The 24,127-nt window shown below is 36.3% G+C and overlaps 1 protein-coding gene across 17 annotated transcripts in view; it reads right to left on the bottom strand.

The window, feature by feature from the left end:
- Window positions 1-24,127, bottom strand: part of EVI5 (ecotropic viral integration site 5) — a 234,951-nt gene that overhangs the window by 78,732 nt on the left and 132,092 nt on the right. For all 17 annotated transcript variants that reach the window (XM_058716565.1, XM_058716550.1, XM_058716551.1 and 14 more), the window contains 3 exons: window positions 13,687-13,821; window positions 10,617-10,757; window positions 9,109-9,267 (listed from right to left, as the gene is read on the bottom strand). In XM_058716565.1, coding sequence (XP_058572548.1) covers window positions 9,109-9,267; window positions 10,617-10,757; window positions 13,687-13,821 — 435 coding nt within the window. The remainder of the gene's footprint in view (window positions 1-9,108; window positions 9,268-10,616; window positions 10,758-13,686; window positions 13,822-24,127) is intronic.

The raw sequence follows: 24,127 nt of genomic DNA, 5'->3' as shown, positions 1-24,127 counted from the left end.
GCGCCTGGGTGGCTCAGTCGGTTAAGCGTTCGACTTCGGCTCAGGTCATAATCTTGTGGTTCATGGGTTCGAGCCCTGCGTCGGGCTCTGTGCTGACAGCTCAGAGCCTGGAGCCTGCTTTGGATTCTGTGTCTCCCTCTCTCTCTGCCCCTCCCCTGCTCATGCTCTGTCTCTCTCTCAAAAATAAATAAACATCAAAAAAAATTTTTTTTAATTTTTTTTTTTTTAATTTTTTTTAACGTCTATTTATTTTTGAGACAGAGAGAGACAGAGCATGAATGGGGAGGGTCAGAGAGAGGGAGACACAGAATCTGAAACAGGCTCCACGCTCTGAGCTGTCAGCACAGAGCCCGACACGGGGCTCGAACTCACAGACCGTGAGATCATGACCTGAGCCGAAGTCGGCCGCTTAACCGACTGAGCCACCCAGGCGCCCCTTTAATTTTTTTAGACATAAAAAGAGGAAGGAAAAACATAAGCATAGAACAAGTAACTATCAAAAAACATTTAGCAAATTTGAAAAACAACCAAATACATTTTCTAGAAGTTAATATAGCCAAACATATTAAAAATTAATTAAAGGATTAAATAGGAGATTAGATATATTGAAGATAGTGTCCCAGAAGAGGTAAAGAGAGTAAGGAGGTACAAAATATACCTAATAGGGGTTGCAGGATAAAACAGAAAACAAAAAGATTAGATATAATGGTCTAAGAGACAACAATAGTTGAGAATTTTTTACAACTGGAAGAAATATATACATGAATCTACTATTCATGAAGCACAACTAATTCCAAACAGGATAAATACAAATAAACCCTCAATAAGATACATTTTAACAAAACAGAATGCTAAAGAGAAGATGAGACAGGGGCATCTGGGGGGCTCAGCTGCTTAAGTACTTGACTCTTGATTTCAGCTCAGGTCATGACCTTACAGTTCATGGGTTTGAGCCCCACAAGGGGCTCTGGGCTGGAAGTGCAAAGCCAGCTTGGGGTTTTCTCTCTCCTCCCCTCTCTCTCTCTCTGCCCCTCCCCTGCTAGCACGTTCTCTCTCTCTCAAAATAAAAAAAAAAAAAAAAAAAAAAAAAAAAAAAAAAAAGAGACAAATCAGACATCAATAGGAAAAATCTGTAGTGCTTAAAAAAATAAATTTCATCCTACAACAGTACATTTAGCTAAACTATAAGAGTGCGAAAAAGTACACCTATTTTAAGAAAGTGAGAGTTTACAATTCATGATTGAAATTGGAAAAAAACTGTTAAATAAAAGTGAGAGAGAGCAAAAACGCAGCAAACAAGTAGACAAATCCAAATAAGCCCTGACTCCATAGAATAATAATGTCTAATAATTTAGAGATATAAAAAATGTATAATAGCAAGATACAAGATTGGAAATGGAAGAAGAGCATATAGAGATCTTCTAAGGCCCTTACACACTTTTAAAGGAAGATGGAGATAATTATCAACATCAAACTCTGTTTAGTCTCAGATGAGACTTTTTTTTCAGGTAATAAACACTAATAGAAAACAAATGGAATTATAAAAGTCAAACTAGCAGAAGAGAAAGAAACATCTAAATCCAATAAAAAGCAAGAAAGGAAAAAAACACAAAAAAGAAATGAAGTAAAAAATTTTCAAATATATCATAATAAACAGTTTTGATTTCTGATGAGGATATAGAGTAGAAAGAGGATTGTTTCCACCCTTTCAATTAAAAAAAAAAAAAAAAAAAAGCTGGCCAAACTCTCAATTAATGACTTTTGTTGAAACCAGAGAGGTGAGCACACAGGGCAACAAACTAACCCCAAATCTAAGGACAGACAGGGCAGATGAAGCCAGAAACTGTTAAGAATAATTTAGCCAGAGGCCAAGTATTGGCTGGCTAGAGAGTGTGGAGCCTAACGGAGCAAAACAGTTCACAAGCTTTTGTACACTTTTTCTTCATGGACCCCAACAGGTACACACAAAAAAGATGGATGAAAGCCTTGAGAAAGAGATCTCCATAGTAAAGGCTTGAGGGAGGAGAACAGCAGCCAATACAGAAGCACTAAACCTTGCTTATTTCTTCTACAGAACAAAAGGTTTCATCCGTTACTATCAGAAACACTGGTGCCCTTAGAACATTGGGGAAACCACCGTATCTGAGAAAGGGACAGGACTATATTTTGGGCCTAGGACTATATAGCTGGTGGTAGGGCAGGAGCACTAAGAAAGTCAAACACGCCAGATCCAGGGGCACAATGCAGCCTAAGACTGAGGCTTTATCAAAACAATGGGGAACACTCTGGCCCTCCAACTTCCTGTAACAAGTAAGAGTGGAATACTGCTGGAGACAGAAAAGTACGAAAAATTGAAATCGGAAAAAAACTGTTAAATAAAAGTGAGAGAGAGCAAAAACGCTCTGAAGCACTCTCTGAAGTGCTGTACACATGGAAGACCTAAAAGACATTGAGAAAAGCCTCTGGCAAACCAGCCCCTAATCTAAAAATAAGATAGTGTTAGAGGAATTTGAAGCCTGTGGTGCAATGAGGGTAACCACAGAAACAACAAACCTCAAAACCAGCCCAACTCCTGACTATATTAGCTCAAATCCCCCACATTAAAGGCCTACCAGAAGAAAAGGTATGCCCATTTCCAGGCATAAAAACTACTTACCTTAGTCTACTGTCCTACACTAGACACTCAGTTTTCAACAAAAAATTACAAAGCATAGGAAAAAGAAAAAACAAAACACTACCAAGAGACAAAGCAATCAACAGAATTGGCCTCATATAGGACACAGATATTAAAATTACCTAACAGGGAATTTAAAATAACTGTAATTAACATGTTAAGGCTCTAAGAGAAAGGTTAAAAACATTCAAGATCACATACTTAATATAAGCAGAGAAATGAAAACTGTAAGAATCAAACAGAAATGCTAGAAATGAAAAACACAGTAACAGATGTGAAGAATGCCTTCAATGGCTCATCAGACAACTCCCAAAGTGGAGCAAAGAATCAGTGAACTTAAAGATAAATCAATAGAAATATTTAACACAACAGAAACTGAAACACAAAGAGAACAAATAATGAGAAGAAAAAAGAAAAGAGCATCGAAGAGTTACTATCAATATCAAATAATCTAACGTATGTGTAATGGGAATCCCAGGAGGAGAAAAGAATATGGAATGGACAGAAGAAATATCTGAAGAAAGAATAACCAAGAATTTTCCAAATTTCATGGTAGATAGAAATCCACAGGTCCAAGAAACTCAGAGGGAAACAAAACAAAAAATACAGCAAGTCATTTCATATTCAGAGTGCTAAAAACAAAAGAGAAAATCTTAAAAGTAACCAGAGGATAAAACACATTACATGCAGATAAACAAAAATTATAACAGAATTCTGGCTTACATGGTTACTGACAAGAAGAGTAACTTTAAGTGTTGAAGGAAAAACAACAACCCAGATTTCAATATCCAGCAAATATATATTTTAAAATTGGAGAAATACTTTCCCAAACAAACAAAACTAAAAATCCACTGCCAGCTGATCAGCAGTACAAGACATGTTAAAGAGATTTCTTAAGCAGAAGGAATATGACACCAGACAGAAACATGGATCTGTACAAAAAAATAGAATACTGAAAAATGGAATAATTGAAGGAAATAAATATCATTAAATTTTTTTTTAATTTCTCTGAAAGGTAACTGATTAAAGCAAGACTAGTAGCACATATGACATATTTGTACTATATGTAAAAGCAAAATATATGACAACAAATAGCACAAAGGATAGGAGGAAGAACTGGGAATATACTGTTGTAAGGTCCTTATACTACATGTGAGGAATATTATTTGCAGATTAGCTCTCATTAGGTGCATATTAAAAAACATAGAGCAACCAGTAAAAAAAAAAAAAAAAAATTAAGGAATATAAAGAAGTCACTTGTGGAGATAAAATGGAATCATAATGCCCAATAAATCCAAGAGGAAATAGAAAAAGAAAAGATAAAGAACAGATGGAACAAACAGAAATAGCTAGCAAGGTGACAGATATTAATCCAAACTGAATCATCAAACATAGACTAACCATGACTGCTAAAAGAGACTGGGACTCCATTTTTAGAGCTTTATTGAGACATACACATAAAAGTCACCCACTTAAAGTGTACCTACACTTCAGCAGTTTAGTACACTCAGAGTTGTACAACCATGTGTCAAACTGGATTTTTAAAAATGTTCATCTATATGCAGTTTATCAAAGACATAAACAGGCTGAAATTTAAAAGATGGAAAAAGATAAATAAGGCAGAGACTGAAAAAGAACAGCTTAGAGGTGCCTGGGTGGTTCAGTCGGTTGAGCATTCGACTCTTTATTTTGGCTCAGGTCATGATCTCACGGTTTATGAATTTGAGTCTCACATCGGGCTCTGTGCTGACAGTGGAGAGCATGCTTGGGATTCTCTCTCTCTCTCCCTCTCACTCTTTTCCTCCCCCATTTCTGCTTGCGCGCTCTCTCTAAATAAATAAATAAACAAACTTAAAAAATAAAATAAACATCTTAGATAACTGTATTAAGATAGACTAAATCAAAATGCATCCTGAGGGGCGCCTGGGTGGCTCAGTCGGTTAAGCATCCGACTTCGGCTCAGGTCATGATCTCGCGGTCCGTGAATTCGAGCCCCGTGTCGGGCTCTGGGCTGATGGCTCAGAGCCTGGAGCCTGCTTCCGATTCTGTGTTTCCTTCTCTCTCTGCCCCTCCCCCGTTCATGCTGTGTCTCTCTCTGTCTCAAAAATAAATAAACGTTAAAAAAAAAACAAAAACAAAAACAAAAAAAAACAAAATGCATCCTGAAAGATAAAGAGGGTCAGTATACAATAACATTCATTTTAAACTTTTGTAAAGTTTATTTATTTTAAGAGAGAGCAAGCAAGCAGGGAAGGGGCAGAGAGAGAGAGAGAGAGAGAGAGAGAGAGAGAGAGAGAGAGAGAGAGAGAGAGAAAATCCCAAACAGGCTCCATGCTGTCAGTGCACAGCTCGATGCAGGGCTCAATCTCACAAACCATAAGATCATAACCTGATCCAAGATCAAGAGTCTGGTGCTTAACCAACTGAGCCACCCAGGTGCCCCTAATAAGATTCATTTACTAGAAAAAAATGACAATTAAAAATTTGTGTGTCCCTCTAAAGTGGCTCAGAATATTTTAAGCCAAGGGGCGCCTGGGTGGCGCAGTCGGTTAGGCGTCCGACTTCAGCCAGGTCACGATCTCGCGGTCCGTGAGTTCGAGCCCCGCGTCAGGCTCTGGGCTGATGGCTCGGAGCCTGGAGCCTGTTTCCGATTCTGTGTCTCCCTCTCTCTCTGCCCCTCCCCCGTTCATGCTCTGTCTCTCTCTGTCCCAAAAATAAATAAAAAACGTTGAAAAAAAAAATTAAAAAAAAAAAAAAGAATATTTTAAGCCAAAAAACTGTCATAATCTAAGGAGAAACAAATCTACAATCACAAGAGAAGGTATCTATTTGTTAGTATTTGAAACATCAGGTGATACACACAACTAGAAAGAATATAGAAGATACAAACAGTATAATGAAGAAGTTTGATCTAATATAAGTAAGACTCTACAGACTACATTCTGTGACCACAAAGCAATTTCGTTAAACGAATGACATAAACTACTAATGAAGTGAACCAGAAATCTATACACTTGGAAATACAAAACATACTTGTAAACAAATCTTGAGTCAAACAAGCAATCACTAGGGAAGTCAAAAGCATGGAACTGAAGAATAAAAAATATATTAGAAAAGAAAACATAGGTAGGAGTACAAATAAAGGGGAAAAAAGATGAAACCCAAGCAACAAATAATAAAAGGATATAATAACAGAACTAAATTATATAGAAAACTATGGTACAACATGGAGGACCAACAAAAATGAAAAATCCAGTCTTTAGAAATATTACTAAAAATGGCAAACCTCTGAAAAAAAAATGGCAAACTTCTGCAAACACTTCTCAAGAACATAAACACAAATAAACACTATTAGAAATGAAAAAAGACCTAAATATTGACCTAGTAAAAAGACATTTTTTTAAAAAGACACCCTGAACAATTCTAAGTGATGAATTTGAAAGTTTAGATGAAATGTGTCTTCCCAAGCAAACATGTCTTACCAAATGAGACTCAAGAACAAACAGAACACCTGAAAAGGTCTATAAGCCTTCAATAAGTAGGATCAATAGTTACTATTCCCAAAAAACAAGACAAAAAGATAAGACTATTTAAAGGAATGGATCCCAGCAAATATTCAAGAGGTAATTCTAATCTTAGACAAAATTTTGTTGAAATAAAAAGATAAAATACAATCTGATTTATTCCATGAACTTATTATAACTTTCATACCAAACCTAGAGGAGAGTATCCCCCAAAAGGAAAATTATACTACATTCTAACTTAGGTAAGAAAAATCTAAAATATTAAAAACCTAATCCTGCAATGTGTTGTGTATGTCCCTGTACGTGTTCTATATCATAAACTTGTTTATTTTTCAGTATTTTGAGAACTGTACCTCAATATAACTGGCTTGTTTTGCAATCCTATGTATTTTACTTTATGCATGAAAAAAAATTTTTTTTTATTTTGCGATAGAGAAAGAGAGCACGAGAAGGGGAGGGGCAGAGAGAGAGGGTGAGAAAGAAACCCAAGCACACTCCAAGCTCAGTGCAGAGCCCGAGGTGGGGCTTTATCCTACTACTGTGAGATCACAACCTGAGCCTGAGCCAATATCAAAAGTTGGACGCTTGGGGCACCTGGGTGGCTCAGTCGGTTGGGCGGCCAACTTCAGCTCAGGTCATGATCTCGTGGTCCGTGAGTTCCAGCCCCGCATCGGGCTCTGTGCTGACAGCTCGGAGCCTGGAGCCTGTTTCAGATTCTGTGTCTCCCTCTCTCTGACCCTCCCCTGTTCATGCTCTGTCTCTCTCTGTCTCAAAAATAAACATTAAAAAAAATTTTTTTTTTGAAAGTTGTACGCTTAATCAAATGAGCCACCCAGGCACCCCTAAAAACATTATTTGGAGAAAGGATCTGGAGATTTCAGACTGCCAAAGGGGTTCATGGCATACAAAAAAAGATAAGAATCCCGGTACTGAAGAAACTCGTAGAGCTATACACAAGGAAACAGGTGCAATAATATTCAGAGTAGCATTATTTGTAATAGCAAAAACTGGTACAAAGAAGGAAGAGTGTGGCTCAAAAAAATGAGGTGTACTTACTAGGTGGTATTTTCTGAAAGTCACTAAAATGAAGGAACTGAAACTACATGTATCAACAAGGACAAATCTCTTCATCTGGACGTTAGATATGAATCATCACCAGTTCAAGCACTGGCATTTAGGAACAAGTGCCTTACACCATTTCTCTTTCATCAAAATGCATCCAAAATTACACTCTGTCAGGTACAGTTCAAAATACAAATTCCTTAGGAAGCCTTTCCCTAAACCATCTAGTTGGAATTAATTCCCCCTCCTATTTTCCATAGCAGTTTCTATCAAACTCTTTAGTTACCAGATTTCTAAATTAAACATTTTTCCAGTTTTATTGAGATATAATTGATATACAGCACTGTGTAAGTCTAAGGTGTACACATAATAACCTGACTTACATATAGTATGAAATTATTAGTTAATATCCATCATGTCATATTGTGAATTATATTAAGTGTAGTTTGTGCAACTGATTTTTCAGTTAAGTTCTCTCTGATGACTAAACAGTCCTTTGTATTCAACAGTTCTGAAAATTATGTTGATTGATTTGATTCATTCACCACTGTGAAACAAAACCTGAACACTGGCTTAAAAGCTGTGTTTCTATCTTTAATGTGTACAATGAGATAAAATCTGTTATAAAAATAAAACGTTCAGGGGCGCCTGGGTGGCTCAGTCGGTTAAGCGTCCGACTTCGGCTCAGGTCACGATCTCGGAGTCCGTGAGTTCGAGCCCTGCGTCAGGCTCTGGGCTGATGGCTCAGAGCCTGGAGCCTGCTTCCGATTCTGTGTCTCCCTCTCTCTCTGCCCCTCCCCCATTCATGCTCTGTCTCTCTCTGTCTCAAAAATAAATAAACGTTAAAAAAAAATTTTTTTAAATAAAAAAAAATAAAACTTTCAATTATAAAAACTGGATTTCTACTTTTCATAATTTCACTGTTATAGTCAATTGTAATGAAAAATACAAGAAAATAACTTTGAACAACATAAAACAAAATCTATTTAATCTAAAGGATTTACAGATTCATGTTATCATGTTAAAGTTGGGATGATCATTTTGCACATATGTATACAGAATGATACATGAGTTAACTATGCCCCCTACTGACTATTTTGAAAACCAAATAACATTACAGAGAATCCAGAATGTGGTCCACACAAATGTACCACATAAAAACCAAATGTACTTTATAATGCAAATGGGCTCATTAAAAAGGATTGTGCAAATGTTAAGTCAAGTATATTTAAGACAGAATTTATCACAGAAAGAGAAGACTTAGAAAGAAGTATAATTTTGGAATTAACTGCTCAGAGTTACCACATTACATATAAGGAAGCATCATTCACATTATATTCTGCACCAATTGTTTTCGATGAGGGGCAATTTTGCCCCCAGGGGACATCTGGCAATCTGGAGATGCTTTTGGTCAAAACCTGGGGTGAGAACCACAGTACTACTGGGACCTAGTAGGTAGAGGACAAGGATGCTGCTAAACATCCTACAATGCACAGGCCAGTCCCCACAATAAAGAATTACCTGGTTCAAGAATTACCTGGTAATAGAGTCAAGGTTGAAAAAATTTGCTCTACATGAATATTTCCTCTCAAGTTGTACAACAAGGCAACAAAGTTAATAATGTATAGTTTTATGACTTGCTTAAACTTTGCTGACTGGGTCAAAGAAGACATTAAATCTCTGATATCAAAGACTACAATTTTTAGCCCTTTCCATTTGGGCTAGGAAATTACAGTCTAGACTTTTAGCTCTATTCTTCTGGCTCTATTCTAGGGATGATATAACCTGTGCATAAACTTTTGATCTGGTAATGTTATTTTTTAAAGCTACTGGGCTTTCCCATCATACCTGTGTTTCCATTTCCATCATCCTTTGTTTTATTTCTCTTATTTCTGCCTGAGTTTCAGCTTCTCTAAGTCGAATGGTCATCAGTTCATCCTGTAACTCATTCACAGCATTCTTCTTTGGTGGATCTTTCCACCTCCCAGTAGTACGAGCTAAGTGGCGCTGAAAGACAAAAAATTAGGTTACAACACATATTCCTAGTATCAAAATAAGAGCTAACTTTCCTGAGCACTTACTTCATGCCCAGTACTATATTAAGCATTATGTATACATTATTTTATTTAATCCCCAGAAAACCTTGAAAGTTAGGCAACTATTATCTTCATTATACAGGTCAGAAAACAGAAATGGCAATTAAGTAACTTCAGAAAGGTCACAAAGCCAATAAGTGGCAGATCTGGAATACAAGCTCAGATATAGTTCAAATCTGTTTATACTATGGATTGATTACTGTAAAGAATATAATTTTCACCCTCAATTTTTTATAAGAGATATTTCCACAATGTTAACTAAATCCCAAGCAAAGAAAAAAATGGGGCTATTCATGAATTATGGAGGTAATATTAGGAGTGTTCTCAAAATATCCATGGTGAAGGATCAGTTTTGTTGTTCTTAATTTCCAGTTTATTGCTGCCTGATATATTTATGGTAATGTCAAGGACTAATTTCAGTCTTGGCTAGATGTAGCTTCACCCCAAATTCAAACCAAAGTCACTACTCTGAAATGGTATATACTGTTTTCTTGTTTCCGCTCTCCCTTCTGTCTTCTAGATTCTTTTTTTTTTTTTTTTTTTAATGTTTATTTATTTTTGAGAGCGAGAAAGAGACAGAACACAAGCAGGGGAGGGGCAGAGAGAGAGAGGGAAACACAGAATCCGAAGTAGGCTCCAGGCTCTGAGCTGTCAGCATAGAGTCTGAAGCGGGGCTCAAACTCACAAACCAGGAGATCATGACCTGAGCCCAAGTCTAATGCTTAATCAACTGAGCCACCACAGAATCTTCTAGATTGTTTTTTTTGTTCCTTGTCAAGAGTTTCCCTCACATGTGAATAAATTTGAGGACATATAAGTGACTGATTTATTTTGTGAGATAACCAATTTTCAAAAGAGGTTACGAATGTATAGACAAATTTATACTGGTATCACCCTTGGGCTGTTTCATACTGACCAATGGATTTAGCATCAGCAGAAGAAATATGTGCTGTATATGCTATATAAAGGAAAATTTTCTTTTCGTTCTTTAGAAGAAGTTATATAAATCACAATGATACAGTAACAACAATGTGACTTGATTTCTATTTTATCTTTTATTTATTTATGAGGATTTAAAAGGGAGAAGCAGCTTGAAGGTACTTTCAACTTATAAATGCTCTCAGATTTTTACATTTCAAGAAACTTTCTCACTTTAAACTCAAATCCTAGTGTTGATCATCAGCTACTTCAGATTCACACAAATTGGATACTCCGGTTTTACCCACTTTCTAAAAAGCATGCAAAAATATACCGATATACCTGCCAGTGTTCCTCTAAATCCTTGACTTGTTGTCTAAGTTCTTTCAAACCCATAATAGCTTCTGCTTCTCTCAGTTTCACAGCAATGAGCTCTTCCTGAAGCCTTGCAATGTTATTCTCATCAGGAAAGGAGTTGTTTCTCTAAAGCCAGAAAAAACATAACTTGGGATTTTTGTTAATTAAAAAAATAAAATAAAACACATATAATAAGCTATTTTGGCCCATATGTAACTGCACTTCATTTTACAGTTTTACTGAGATATAAATCACAAACCATGAAACTTACCCTTCAGTGGTTTTAAGAGTATTCACAGGATTGTACAACCATCATCACAATCTGCTTTCAGAACATTTTAATCACCACAAAAAGAAACCTTATATCCGTTAGCAGTCACTCACATTTTCCCTCCCTCAACCCCCGGCCAATCCCTAGTCTACTTTCTGTCTTTATGGATTTGTCTATTCTGGACAGTTCATGTAAATGGAATGTGGCCTTTTATGATTGGCTTCTTTCACTTATGTTTTCAAGGCTCATTGCTTTTTATTGACAAATAATATTCCCTGTGTGTATATTCTACATTTTATGTATATTCTACATTTTATCTATCCATTCATCCAATGACAGACATTTAGGTTGCTTCCACTTTTCAGCCATTATGAAAATGCTGCCATGAATATTAATGTAAAAGTGTTTGTATGGACCTGGTTTCTAATCCTCTTGAGTTTTATACTAAGGAGAATTGCTGGAGCAGAAGCTAATTTTGCACTTTTTAAGAAACTGTCAAGCTTTTCCAAAGCCAATGCACTGTTTTACAATCCCACCAGGAACGTATGAGGGTAATTGTGCTTAATTTTGAGGACAGAGAAAGTCTAACTCTGCTTTATTAGTAAAACACTAATCAGCATTTTGAAGCAACATGATTAAAAATGTTTTTCAACATGATAATAAGCTTACTAACCTCTGATTAGGTCTCCAAACAAAGCATGAACAACATTTACATTTTAAAGATTTATGGAAAAGAAGAGTCCAAAATCCTTTTTGTTGTATTTTTTCAGCATGTTACTTTGGAAAGGAGTATAAAATATTTGTACATTAGTCACTATTTACATCAGGATTATGAAATTAACACCAAGGTGATCTAAATATTTGCTTCAAGAGTACAAGATTTAGACTGATTCCTTACCATACTGACAGACCCATCTTGGGATACAGTGTAGACCCTATTACATTGCTCTGTGCCATGACCAAGAGATCCTGAATTAGGCTCTAGTAAAAGCTCCTTAGGTAAACTTAAGTACTACTGAGATTTCAAGTCCTGAATCTGTGAAATTTTCTATCTAAAATATTACATGGTAGGATGAAGATTTTAGCCCACAGAGATAATAAAGTTATTCTTGCCAACTACACATTTTTATGATGGACTATAAATATCTTCCAATTGAAAACCAGAAATTTACTATATATTCCTACACAAAGAATTCCTGTATTTCCTACACAAAGAAATTAACCATAGGAAGCATGAAGCCTTCTAATTTCCTTTCTACTCTATAACATAAATACCAACATAGCTACTTAAGAAATCCACTTTTATAATTTTTTTTAAAGCTTGTTTATTTATTTTGAAAGAGCATGCATGCACGTGCAAGCACATGTGAGCAGAACACAGGCAGACAGACAGGGAGAGAGAGAGACTCCCAAGTGGTCTCCACATGGAGCCTGATGCAGGGCTTAATCTCATAACTGTGAGATCATGACCTGAGCCGAAATTAAGTCAGTCGCTCAACCAACTGAGCCACCCAGGCACCCCAAGAAATCCATTATTAAATTGGACCAAAGGATACTTCTTCCAAATTTTCAAATTCCAAATTTTCAAAACTGAAAGATCCAGATTCTTATCTACATCACAGAACCCAAGGTACTCCAACTTAGAAACCAAATATTCTGTTATACATTTTTTATAGCATTCTTGCTGGCTTTTTTCTCAACAAATAGGAGAAAAAATTCTCCAAAAATAGTGTAAAAATAGCAATCAGATTTCTAGCAAAATTATTCCACTACTGATGGTAGTTACACCTGCTTTAGTTCATAAAGAAATAAGAACAACTTGAGGCTATCTGTCATGCTCATTATTTATGAGGCTTTTAAAAAAATTTTTTTAATTTATTTATATTTATTTTGAGAGATAGGCGGGAGTAGGGGTGGTAGGGAAGGGGCAGAGAGAGAGGGATGCAGAGAATCCCAAGAAGCCTCTGTGTCAGCAGAAAGCCCAATGCAGGGATCAAACTCACAAACAGTGAGATCATGACCTGAGCAGAAACCAAGAGTTAGACACTTAACTGACTGAGCCACCCAAGTGCTCAGGCTTTTTATTCACATAGCTAGATACTATAAAGATAAAAAGAACACTTAACATAGAGCCCAAGCCATCAATGATTTCATAGAGGACAAAAAAGAGATTCAGAGTTTGTGATCTGGAACACAGACTCTCAAGTCTGAGAGTTACAAGAAATCTAAAAGCATTTCTATTTCTACTAACTTATCTAATCCTTAAAATTCTTTAGTAATCCTGAAAAGAAGTAAATTAGCTTCCCTAAGTATGCCTTGGGCTAAGATCTTCCTACATATCCTGAGGTGGCTTATGTAGCCAGCAAAGTTTTAACAGTTACACGCAGATGAAATTTTTTCTGACATGTTTATGTATTAGCCATATCCCACTAGATGAAGATACTATAATATTTGAAGACAACCATTAATATGTATTCCCTAAGTTTCTCTTGTTCAACACTTAAGTATTATTCATATCAACATTACCCTGCTTGTCTTCCTCTAAAAGGGCTCTAATGTTTTTTGTTTTGTTTTTTTAACCCTTAAAAAAAAGGGGCTTTGAGTAGTATGGCAACAACAAAGAATAACTGAGAATCTCATTTTCTTTGTCCTTTCCTCTCTTAGTAACTAGTATGTAAGGTTTCCAACGTATGAAAACACCAAGTCCAATTTAACTGCTCAATAAATTCATCTTATCACATGTCCCCTCTAATTTGGGAGTGACACTATTTATATTGTTCTCACCTTCTCTATATCCAGGACTTTATCCTGCATCTCCTTTAGTGCACACTGAGACTCAGCTTCACTCAGACGAGCTTGGACCAATTCCTTCTCTAGTTGCAGCACAAAATCTTCATTGTAGTTGGAATTGCATTTATGCTACAAGTTACAGACGTATGATGAAATTCCACGGAAGTATGAACATATACATACAATAAAAATAAATGCAATTACACAATACAGTTATTAAGGGTAACCAAACGTAAAAGTTCCATCTACCCACTACTTCCAGCTTATCTCCTCCAAATGATTTTCCAAGGAATAAAAAAGTCCAGGCTTGGTATCTATAAAGACGATCACATTACTTTGTGTTGGTAACGATACTAAACAAATTATACTAAATTATATTATACTAAACGAATCTAATTCATGGAAGATAAATGTCTCCTTTTATTTTCCCATCCATCCAAATACTAAGAATTTGTTCTGACTCTACAGACATGCTCTGTACAGTAGGGTAGCCATTAGCCACATGTGGCTACCGAGCACTTGAAATGTGGCTTGAAATAGTCCATAGTGAGAAAGGATGTAAAATACAAACTGAATTTTAAGACTTAATATGAAATAAAAAGGCAAAATCACCTCATTAAGTATTTTTATATTGGTTAAAGGTTGAAATAATATTTTACATACAGAGTTTAAGAATATTAATTTCATCTATAATTATTAAGTACTCATTTTAAAATGCATATGTGGCTCACATTATATTGGTATGGGACAGCACTGTTACATGCTACAGAAGTACACAGTATAAAAAAAAGTAAATATTTAACTGAAAATTCTCTTTTAATGTGACAGAAATAAAAATAAGGCATCCATAGTAATATGAACCATCCTAAATTGCAACAGAATAAAAACCGTATTTGCTCTTAGAAATGTAGATCTCTTTAAGGATATGCATGAAAATCACTGCTAGAAACAGAGAAAGGAGTTGCTGCACAAAGAAATTAACCATGGAAGCATGAAACCTTTCCGTTTCCCTTCTTGCTTTTTAATGTGAACACCAATGCAGCCATTTAAGAAATCCCTTTTTAAACTAGTTTCTATAAAAAGCTGTTTAAAAAAGCAAAAGACATATAATTCACCATTATGTAAGACTTCCTAAAAGAAACTATTATTTCCCATTTAATTTACACAGTAAAGAAAAAGAAAATTCCAAAAAAGAGTCACAGAGAACCACCTCCTATTGAGCTAGCTTGAGTAAAGATTAGTTCCTTTCACTCTTCAATATATTAGGAATAAGACAGATGTCAAATTAAAACTTTATTTTAAAACTAGTAAATGCTTAATTAAAACATGATATTCGCTTTCTCCAGTTACCCAAAAAGATGATTTTTAAAAATTAATAGTTCACTTACTAAACAAAATGAGGACTTTTTAATTCAATGTATTACACATTGTTTCTTCTAGTAATTTTGTGGCACCATTAAAACAGTATTTCTATGTAAGGAGTACATGTGTGGCAGGTATTATCACTTTAGTAAATACTTACCTTGCTAAATAGGGAAAAGGCACTCTTTTGTAATGACCACATCCAAACTGGAAGCGCCGTATTTTTTGTTTAATGAGATCATGGTTATTTCATGAGTAATACTAGAATTTTTTGCCTTAATCTAAAGCCCTGACAACTGTAGTTCGGGTTTGTTTGCCACAATTTTATATTAGGAGATACCCAGGAAAACATCAAACCCAAATGATCTATATGAGAATGAAATCACTGCTCTGGTATAAACCAATTGATATAACTAAGCACAAAAAAAACTATACTAACATTGGGGACACATTTTTATCAATAAAATTTATAAAACATCAAATTATCTTCTATTGTTCAAGGAATAAATTCTAAATTCCAGAGTTTACACATCTTATTTCTCCTTTCATATTCCCCTTTGAGTTCAGGATTGTTTCTTAATCCACTGTAAACTAGCTTTAGTTCTCATCCTGTACTGAAACTGTTCCAATCACTAAAAACATCAATACCCAGTAAGGGTATAAAAAACTCAATGGAAAGCCCTTTTATTCAGCTCTTACCTTCACTGGATAGTCTACTGAATTTGACTGACCATTCTTAAAACTTTTTCAATTTTGAGGTGCTACTCCTCCATAGTTCTACTGCCTATCTTCTCTGTTGCCTCTGCCAATTCTGCTACTTCATACAGGTATGTACGATTATGTACATGTACATGTGTATGTGTCTATCAGTCCCCAGGGTATCAATATTGTGTGTTTTCTCTTAATCTTTCTGTTTTCTTATTTTGTAGATTCATCCTATGTGATTTAATCCGCTATCCAATATAGTCTGTATGTATAGGCAGTATTAGCTGTTATCTCTATGTAGTCAGTATAGGCAGTGGATGAACTTGCCAAGGAAAATCTATATAACAGTAAAAAGGGGAAAGTAGAAGGAAAGAGAGAAGGTAAGGAGGAGAATATGATGAAACTCTAGGGACAGTACACACATAGATACACAGAGTATATAAACTCAAATCTGTATTTTCAGCCCAGATCTTTCTACTAAGCTATAGATCCGTATTTACAACTAGCTACTGGTTTTCTCTGTCTGGTTGCCCTCATATTCACCTCACATTCAACATGTTACAAGTCAACTCCCCATCTTTTCCTCCTCGTGTATATACTATTTCTGCTAAGGATCCCACCATCTAACAATTGGCCAAGCCAAAACTTGCCCTCTTCTAGTCAACCCATAACATACCCAACCCTTTTCTTCCAGGTATCTCTTCAATTTGCTTGCTCCTCTCCATCGTCACTGTCATTGTTTTTATTCATGCCCTTTCTCTGAACTACTGCTATATTCTTAAATAAATTCCCTTAAAAAAATTTTTTTTTCAACGTTTATTTATTATTCAGAGACAGAGCAGAAGCATGAGCATGGGAGGGGCAGAGAGAGGAGGAGACACAAAATCCGAAGCAGGCTCCAGGCTCTGAGCTATCAGCATAGAGCCCGACATGGGGCTGGAATTAACAAACCGGGAGATCATGACCTGAGCCGAAGTCAGACTCAAGGAACTGAGCCACCCAGGCGCCCCACATAAATTCCCTCCTAACTATTGTAGCACTTACAGCATTATTCAATATTTTGTGTTACATACCATAGTAAATTATAATAAACACGGGGCATTTTTACAATTCTACCACCTGGACCAAGTAGATGTTTTCTGACCCTATCGTTTGGAGCCTGAGGAAGTTTTGATTCCATGTCTATTAATACAAATATGTTAATGAAAATTATACAAGCATTGATATACTTAAAAATAAATATTCAGAATGAACCTAACACCACTAAGTTAATTTCACCCAATTATCAACTTCCTATATGGCAATTATTCCTGTCCACTTATATTCATATGCATTTTTACTGGACAAAAAGTATTTTCATTGGAATCATTCTTAATATTCATATAGGCTCTTCATTTATTGTTGCAGCTTAGGGAGTTAGAAAAAGTTCTGGCATTTGTTTGGTTGGCTGAAAAATGGACCAAAAGGTGGCTCACAGCGAATGAACTGGAAATGCCAGACATGCCTTGGTTTAATGTAGAGGAAGGGAAAATTGGTAACAAATCTGGGGAAGATATAGACAGACCTCTTTCAATGGGCTAAAAAGCAAAAAGACATTTATTTGTTTCCCCTGTGAATGCTCACCAAAGGGTGACCTCAGCAGAGAATTTTAAAAATTAATTGGATAAGATGACCCATTTGGTGGTTACCAGTCAGCCTCTTTCCTCAGACACCCAACATTGTCCAATAGGCTTATGAACATAGCAGCCATGGTGGGAGGGATGGAGGTTATGCATCTCAGCAACACAGACTTCCATTCACCAAGGTTATGGTCACTGATGAGAGTCCACTCTGCCAAGAGCAAAGACCAACACTGAGCCTCTGATATGACACCATTCACTGGGGTAACTAGCCAGCTATCTGGTGGCAGCAGGTTACTTACACTGGACTGCTTTTATCATGAAAGGGGCAGCATTGTTCTTATTGGAATAGACACTTACTCCAGATATGAATTTGCCCTCCCTGCACACAATGCTTTTATCAAAACTATCACCTATGGACTTACAGAATGCCTTATCCATCATCATAGTATTCCACAAAGCATGGGCCCATGCTCATGGAATTCACTAGTCTTGACACGTTTTCTAACATTCTGAAGCAGCTGGGTTGACAAAACAGTGGAATGACCTTTTGAAGACTAAATGACAATGCCAGCTAAATGGCAGTATCTTGCAGGGCTGGGGCAAGGTTCTCCAGAATGATGAATGTGCTCTGAATCCACTATGTGGTGCTTTTTCTTCCACAATCAGGATTCACAAATCCAGGAATCAAGAGGTGGAAACAAATCTGTCTGGAACACAAGAAGGTCCTTTAGAGTGTCTCTTAGTATTACCACACCCTGTGATTAAGGTCAATGAAAAACCAGGAAGGATTACTAATGGCCCAGACCCTTCAGGAATCAAGGTCTGGATTACCTCACCAGGCAAAAAATCATGACCAGCTGAAGTGCTTGTTGAAAGTGAAGGGAATACAGAGTGGGTAGAAGACAGTTATAAATATAAGCTACAATCACATGACAGAAATGAGGACTGTTATTGTCAAGAGTACTTCCTTCTAATTTTGCAAAGAATATGTGTTTTCTTTCCTCTTTCATTTTCTTATCATATAAGATGCAGGGACTTTATATCAAAGTATTTATTGTTAATTTTACATCAGAGTATTTAAGCTATAGGATATCAAGAAGGGAAACCATTACTGAAAGACATTAACTTCTTTTCAAGGGAAGGTGTTAGTGCATTTTCAGTTGCGCACAGGATAACAGTATCATGTTAGGCAGAATTATGACCTTGTTGCTGTCTTTATGTAAATAAGTATGGTTTAAGGAGATGCACATGGTTGTGAAGTTGACAAGGGTTGGACTTATCATGGTTAATTTTTTGTGTCAACTTGACTAGGCCATGGGGTCCAGATTAAAACATTCATTACTTCTGGGTGTTTCTGAGGGTGCTTCCAGAATACTTAGTACATTGCTCTCCCAATGTCGTTGGGCATCGTCCAATCCACTGAGGGCCTGAATAGATACATTCCCTTCCTGCCTGCCTGAGCTGGGACATCGGTTTTCTCCTACCCTTGGACTGGAATTCACACCATCAGCTTCCCTGGCTCTTAGGCCTTTGAACTTGAACTAGAATTACACCACTAGCTTTCCTACAGAGGGTAGATCATGGGACTTATTATCCTTCATAATGACATGAGTCAATTATTCTCAACAAAACTATGTATGTGTCTTAGTGATTGTTTCTCTGGAGAACCTTGAGTAATATAGGGTAAATTTTACAAATAAGATTAAATATATTGATTTAGAAGTTTTATTGTTCTTTGGGTTTTGGTCCATTTCAAATTTGACCCATTATAGCTTCTGCAATTTAACTCTTTTTTGGTTGTTATTTCTACCATTTCCAATTTTTTTTGGTTCAAATTTATTTATTTCTTCTTGTTTCAAATCTTTGCAGATCTAAATATGGTCAGGAAAGTGATACTTATGTCAGTGTTTAGTCTACTAAAAATTTTGCCAAGTCAGATTTACCTCTAAGTTTTGGTTTTTATTACTAACAGCCTATGACATTTCTCAAGCAAGCTGGTAGAATAATGGAATAATGTTAACATTAATCCTAATAATAGGTACCACTGAGCACTCATTATGTGCCAGGTATTACTGTAGAGTATCAACTTCCTTAAGTCTCAGCAAGCCTCTATTATACACAGAACTAAAGAAGTATCCTGATTAAGTATACACAACCAGTGAGTGCAAGAACTGGCATCAAAGTGGCAATGTTAACATATGCTGCTGTGGACTGTAAACTACCTGTTTCAGTGTTGGGTTTTTTTTGTTTTTGTTTTTTTTTCATTTTACACAGGAAAAAAGAAAATGTTATTTATAAAACAGGGGTTTGTTTGTTGAAGCCTTTTAACTCACTCACACTGGAAAAGGAGATGTCAGGAAAGGTGACTGGCACTACAAAGCCTGAAAAAAAAAAAAAAAACTGCAGCAAATGTGGGTATTGTCACTTCCTTACCAGGACAAGTGCCATGAGGGGCAGAGGCTGTGAAACAGGTGAACACTGTGAGGCAAAACTTCCTAGTTCCATGTCTATTTAGGAGAACTAAGCATGGCTGGTCTACCTCATTCTATAATTTTTCCAGACCAAATAGACAAAGAAAAAACAAAAAACTAAAATCCTAAAACCAACAACATAACAGCAAAAACTTAAATATAAACCAAAACAAAAACTGGACTTTCATGAAGTTGACTTGAGATCAGGAAAAGAATGATCAACTTTTGAGAGGAAGGAAGAGAAACATCAAAGCCAAGCTCAGAGGTTTAACAGCACCTATCACACTGTGTCCAAACCTTGACCATTTCTGATACAGCTGTTCTGTTTTAAAATGTTCCTCTTCCACTCACTATAAAACTGGTTTTAAAGTTTATGGTAACGACAAAGATGATAGCGACTTGTATCTACTGAGCGTTCATTAAGTGGCAGGCACACCTTAAGTGCATTGTATTCTCACCTAATTTTCACTACAACTTCTACTTTCCTAATAAGGAAACTAAAAAGTCACACAGCAATTGGCAGTTCTGTTAATTGGGAGTATGGACTACAGAGCCCATGTTCTTAATCTTTAAGCCACATAAGGGTTGAAATATTATTAAGGCAATTAATATACTGTTTTAATATGTACTGTTCTAAGAATTAACGGTATAGTATTAAAAATATAAGCATCTTGGGGCACCTGGGTGGCTCGGTCGGTTAAGCGTCCAACTTCGTCTCAGGTCATGATCTCATGGTCTGGGGGTTCGAGCCCCACATCGGGCTCTGTGCTGACAGCTCAGAGCCTGGAGCCTGTTTCAGATTCTGTGCCTCCCTCTCTCTGTGACCCTCCCCCATTCATGCTCTGTCTCTCTCTGTCTCAAAAATAAATAAACATTAAAAAAAAAATTTTTTTTTTTTTTTTTCAATATAAGCATCTTGGGGCACCTGGGTGGCTTAGTTGGTTAAGTGTCCAACTCTTGATTTCCGCTCAGGTCATGATCTCACGAGTTGTGGGATCAAGGCCAGCACTGGGGTCTGCACTGAGCATGGAACCTATTTGGGATTCTCTCTCCCTCCCTCCCTCTCTCTGGCCTTCCCCCGCTCTTATCTCTGTAAATAAATAAATAAATAAACATTTAAAAATATATAAGCATCTAAAAATAATGTAAACATCTCACATAACATTCTTATAACAAATTCTTACGGGGGCATGGGTGGCTTAGTTAAGCAACCGACTCTTGATACGGGCTGGGGCCGTGATCTCACAGGATTGAGGCCCCTGTCAGACTCTGCAATAAAAAGCGCAGAACCTGCTTAGGATTCTCTCTCTCCCTTTGCTCCTCCCCCACTCACATTCTCTCTCCTCCTCAAAATAATTTAAAATCATTCAAAAAATCTTAAAAAAATAAAAAATAAAAAATTCTTAGAAAAGTATATTTCATATTCACATTAGTAACCTGGATAAATATATGGTTTTTTTATCAAATGAAAACTGCTACAGTTATGATGGCTGGTAGGTCAGCAAGGGACAATTTATTTAAAAGTCTATAAATAATGAATGACTTCTCAGGGCACCTGGGTGGCTCAGTCAGTTAAGTATCTGACTCTTGGTTTCAGCTCAGGTCATGATCTCACAGTTTCATTAGTTTAAGCCTCGTGTCAGGCTCTGTGCTGGCACTGTGGAGCCTGCTTGAAATTTTCTCTCTCCCTCTCTCTCTGCCCCCCCAACCTCCTGCCACTCATGCTGTCTCTTGCAAAATAAATAAACTTAAAAAAATTAAAACAAAAACTGAATGACTTCTCTACACTTAACATCAAGTTCACCTTTGTCAATGAATCTCAATGTTTCTGTGACACCAGCAATACCACTCCAATGAAATAGAATTTTGTTTAGTAGGTGAAGTCTCTGTTTTTCAACTCCATATGCTTTTCTGGCATTACAAAAATTACAAAAGTGAGTCGGAAAACCCTTAGTAATCTTTTTTGTTTGTGTCTTGAGTAAAACAAAAAAATGAATTCTCACATTCAATGTTTGAAGACTATGTGAAAAGCAAAAATTTGTGTTTAGTGGAGAGCTTTCTTATATTATGAAAAAAAATCCAAATTGGAAAAAGGACTGTCTACACAAATATATCAAATATCACCTGAATTTAATTATAAATCAAGCAACTGAGTTCAAAACCTGTTCATTATATGTCCTATTTAGGAACCCACACGTTTCATGGAACTCTGTATTCTTTTTTGTAGTTTTTTATCACAACTTTAATTAAACAATTAACTGTGTATTTTTTTTTATTGTTTATTTTTGAGAGAGAGAGACAGAGCATGAGGAGGGAAGGGGCAGAGAGAGGGAGACACAGAATCCAAAGCAGGCTTCAGGCTCTGAGCTGTTAGTACAGAGCCCAAAGTGGGGCTTGACCTCAAGAGCCGTGAGATCATGACCTGTGCTGAAGTTAGACACTTAACCCACTGAGCCAGCCAGGTGTCCCTGTAACTAATTTTTAAAATATCTACCTCTATATATACAAACAATGACAGCAAGTTTGGCTGATGTGCTACTGCATTGTCAGAACTAAACTGTGCTTTTTATAGTAGGTGAGCAAACAATATTTGCTGAATAAATTAGTCAATTCTTGGTTTAAAAAACAACAACACGAAAAGTACAGCACAGGGAATATAGTCAATAATAATATAGTAACTATGCATGGTGACAGATAACTACACTTATTGTAGTGAGCATTTCATAATGTATGGAACTGTTGAATCATCATGTACTATTGACACTAATGCCAACTACATTCTGATTAAATAACAACAACAACAAAACTCCCCTCTATTATATACTTTATGTTAACATGGGTAGTGGTAACTGAAGACTGCAAAAACAGTCTATAAAACCTATTTGTTTCAAAAATAAACACAATTTATACTAGCATGGAAATATGGTACATTTCTACAAAGCACCTGAAAAAACTATTACACAAGGCAAGTAGTCCAGAGTAGGAGTCCATACCACACAAAAACAGAAAGAAAAAAATTAAGTAAAAAATCATAGAAACAGACTCATAGAGAACTGGTGGTTACCAAAGGGAAGAGTGTGGGGGATGGGTGACAGAGGTAAAGAAGATTAAGCAGTACAAACTCTCAGTTACAAAATGAACAAGTCACAGGGATGAAAAGTACAGCGTAAGGAATGTAGTCAATAATACTGTAATACACTTTTATTGTGGGTAAGCATTTTGTAATGTATAGAATTCCTGAATCATGATGTTGTACACCTGAAGCCAACTTAATGTGTCAACTGTACTTCAATTAAAAAAAAAAAAAATCTGGGGGCACCTGGGTGGCGCAGTCGGTTAAGCGTCCGACTTCAGCCAGGTCACGATCTCGCGGTCCGTGAGTTCGAGCCCCGCGTCAGGCTCTGGGCTGATGGCTCGGAGCCTGGAGCCTGTTTCCGATTCTGTGTCTCCCTCTCTCTCTGCCCCTCCCCCGTTCATGCTCTGTCTCTCTCTGTCCCAAAAATAAATAAAAAACGTTGAAAAAAAAATTTAAAAATAAAAATTAAAAAAAAAAATCTGTATCTTGCTCTCAGCTTCAGCATATGAATCCCAAAAAAGTCTGTAATTTCCTCTACCACATGCTCCAAATAGTTATTTTTTAAAAATCCAAGCAATATGGATGTACTATTTAAAGATCTACCACACTGAATATTTTTTTGAATAATTGGTGTATCCTTTTAAAATGACTTGTTCCCAACATCTTAAAAGTTATATACATCCCTGGGGCTCAGTTGGTTAAGTGTCCAACTCTTGATTTTGGCTCAGTTCATGATCTCAAGGTTACTGAGTTTAAGCCCTATCAGGTTCTGTACTGACAGTGCAGAGCCTGCTTGGGATTCTCTCTCGCACTCTCTCTCTCTTTCTGTCAAAAAAACAAACTAAAAAAAAAAAATTAAGAAATCATATATATCCTTTAAGGTAGAAGTTTATCTCTGGTTATTTACACACTTAAACTGCAAGATTCTTTTCTTAATGCGGAAAAAAATGTTAAGAAAACAATTACTTCCATGATGGTGAATGCTCATTTATTACTTAAGCTGATAACTACTGTAAAACATTTAATCTAGACTAAGGTCACAATTAGTTTTGGAAGAAAACTTTTGTCCAGATTTACAAGCATACTGATGAAAAGTGTTAAAAGTTTACTAAATGTGTCAAGTCATTACTCTATTTGAATTTTTAGACTTATGTAAACTTACCAAATATTACAAATTAAATGGCTTTTTCTTAAAATGT

Source organism: Neofelis nebulosa, chromosome 2, assembly GCF_028018385.1.
Source record: "Neofelis nebulosa isolate mNeoNeb1 chromosome 2, mNeoNeb1.pri, whole genome shotgun sequence".
NCBI lineage: Eukaryota > Metazoa > Chordata > Mammalia > Carnivora > Felidae > Neofelis > Neofelis nebulosa.
The sequence above is the reverse complement of the archived record's forward strand: the minus strand, read 5'-3'. Positions and strand labels throughout refer to the sequence as shown.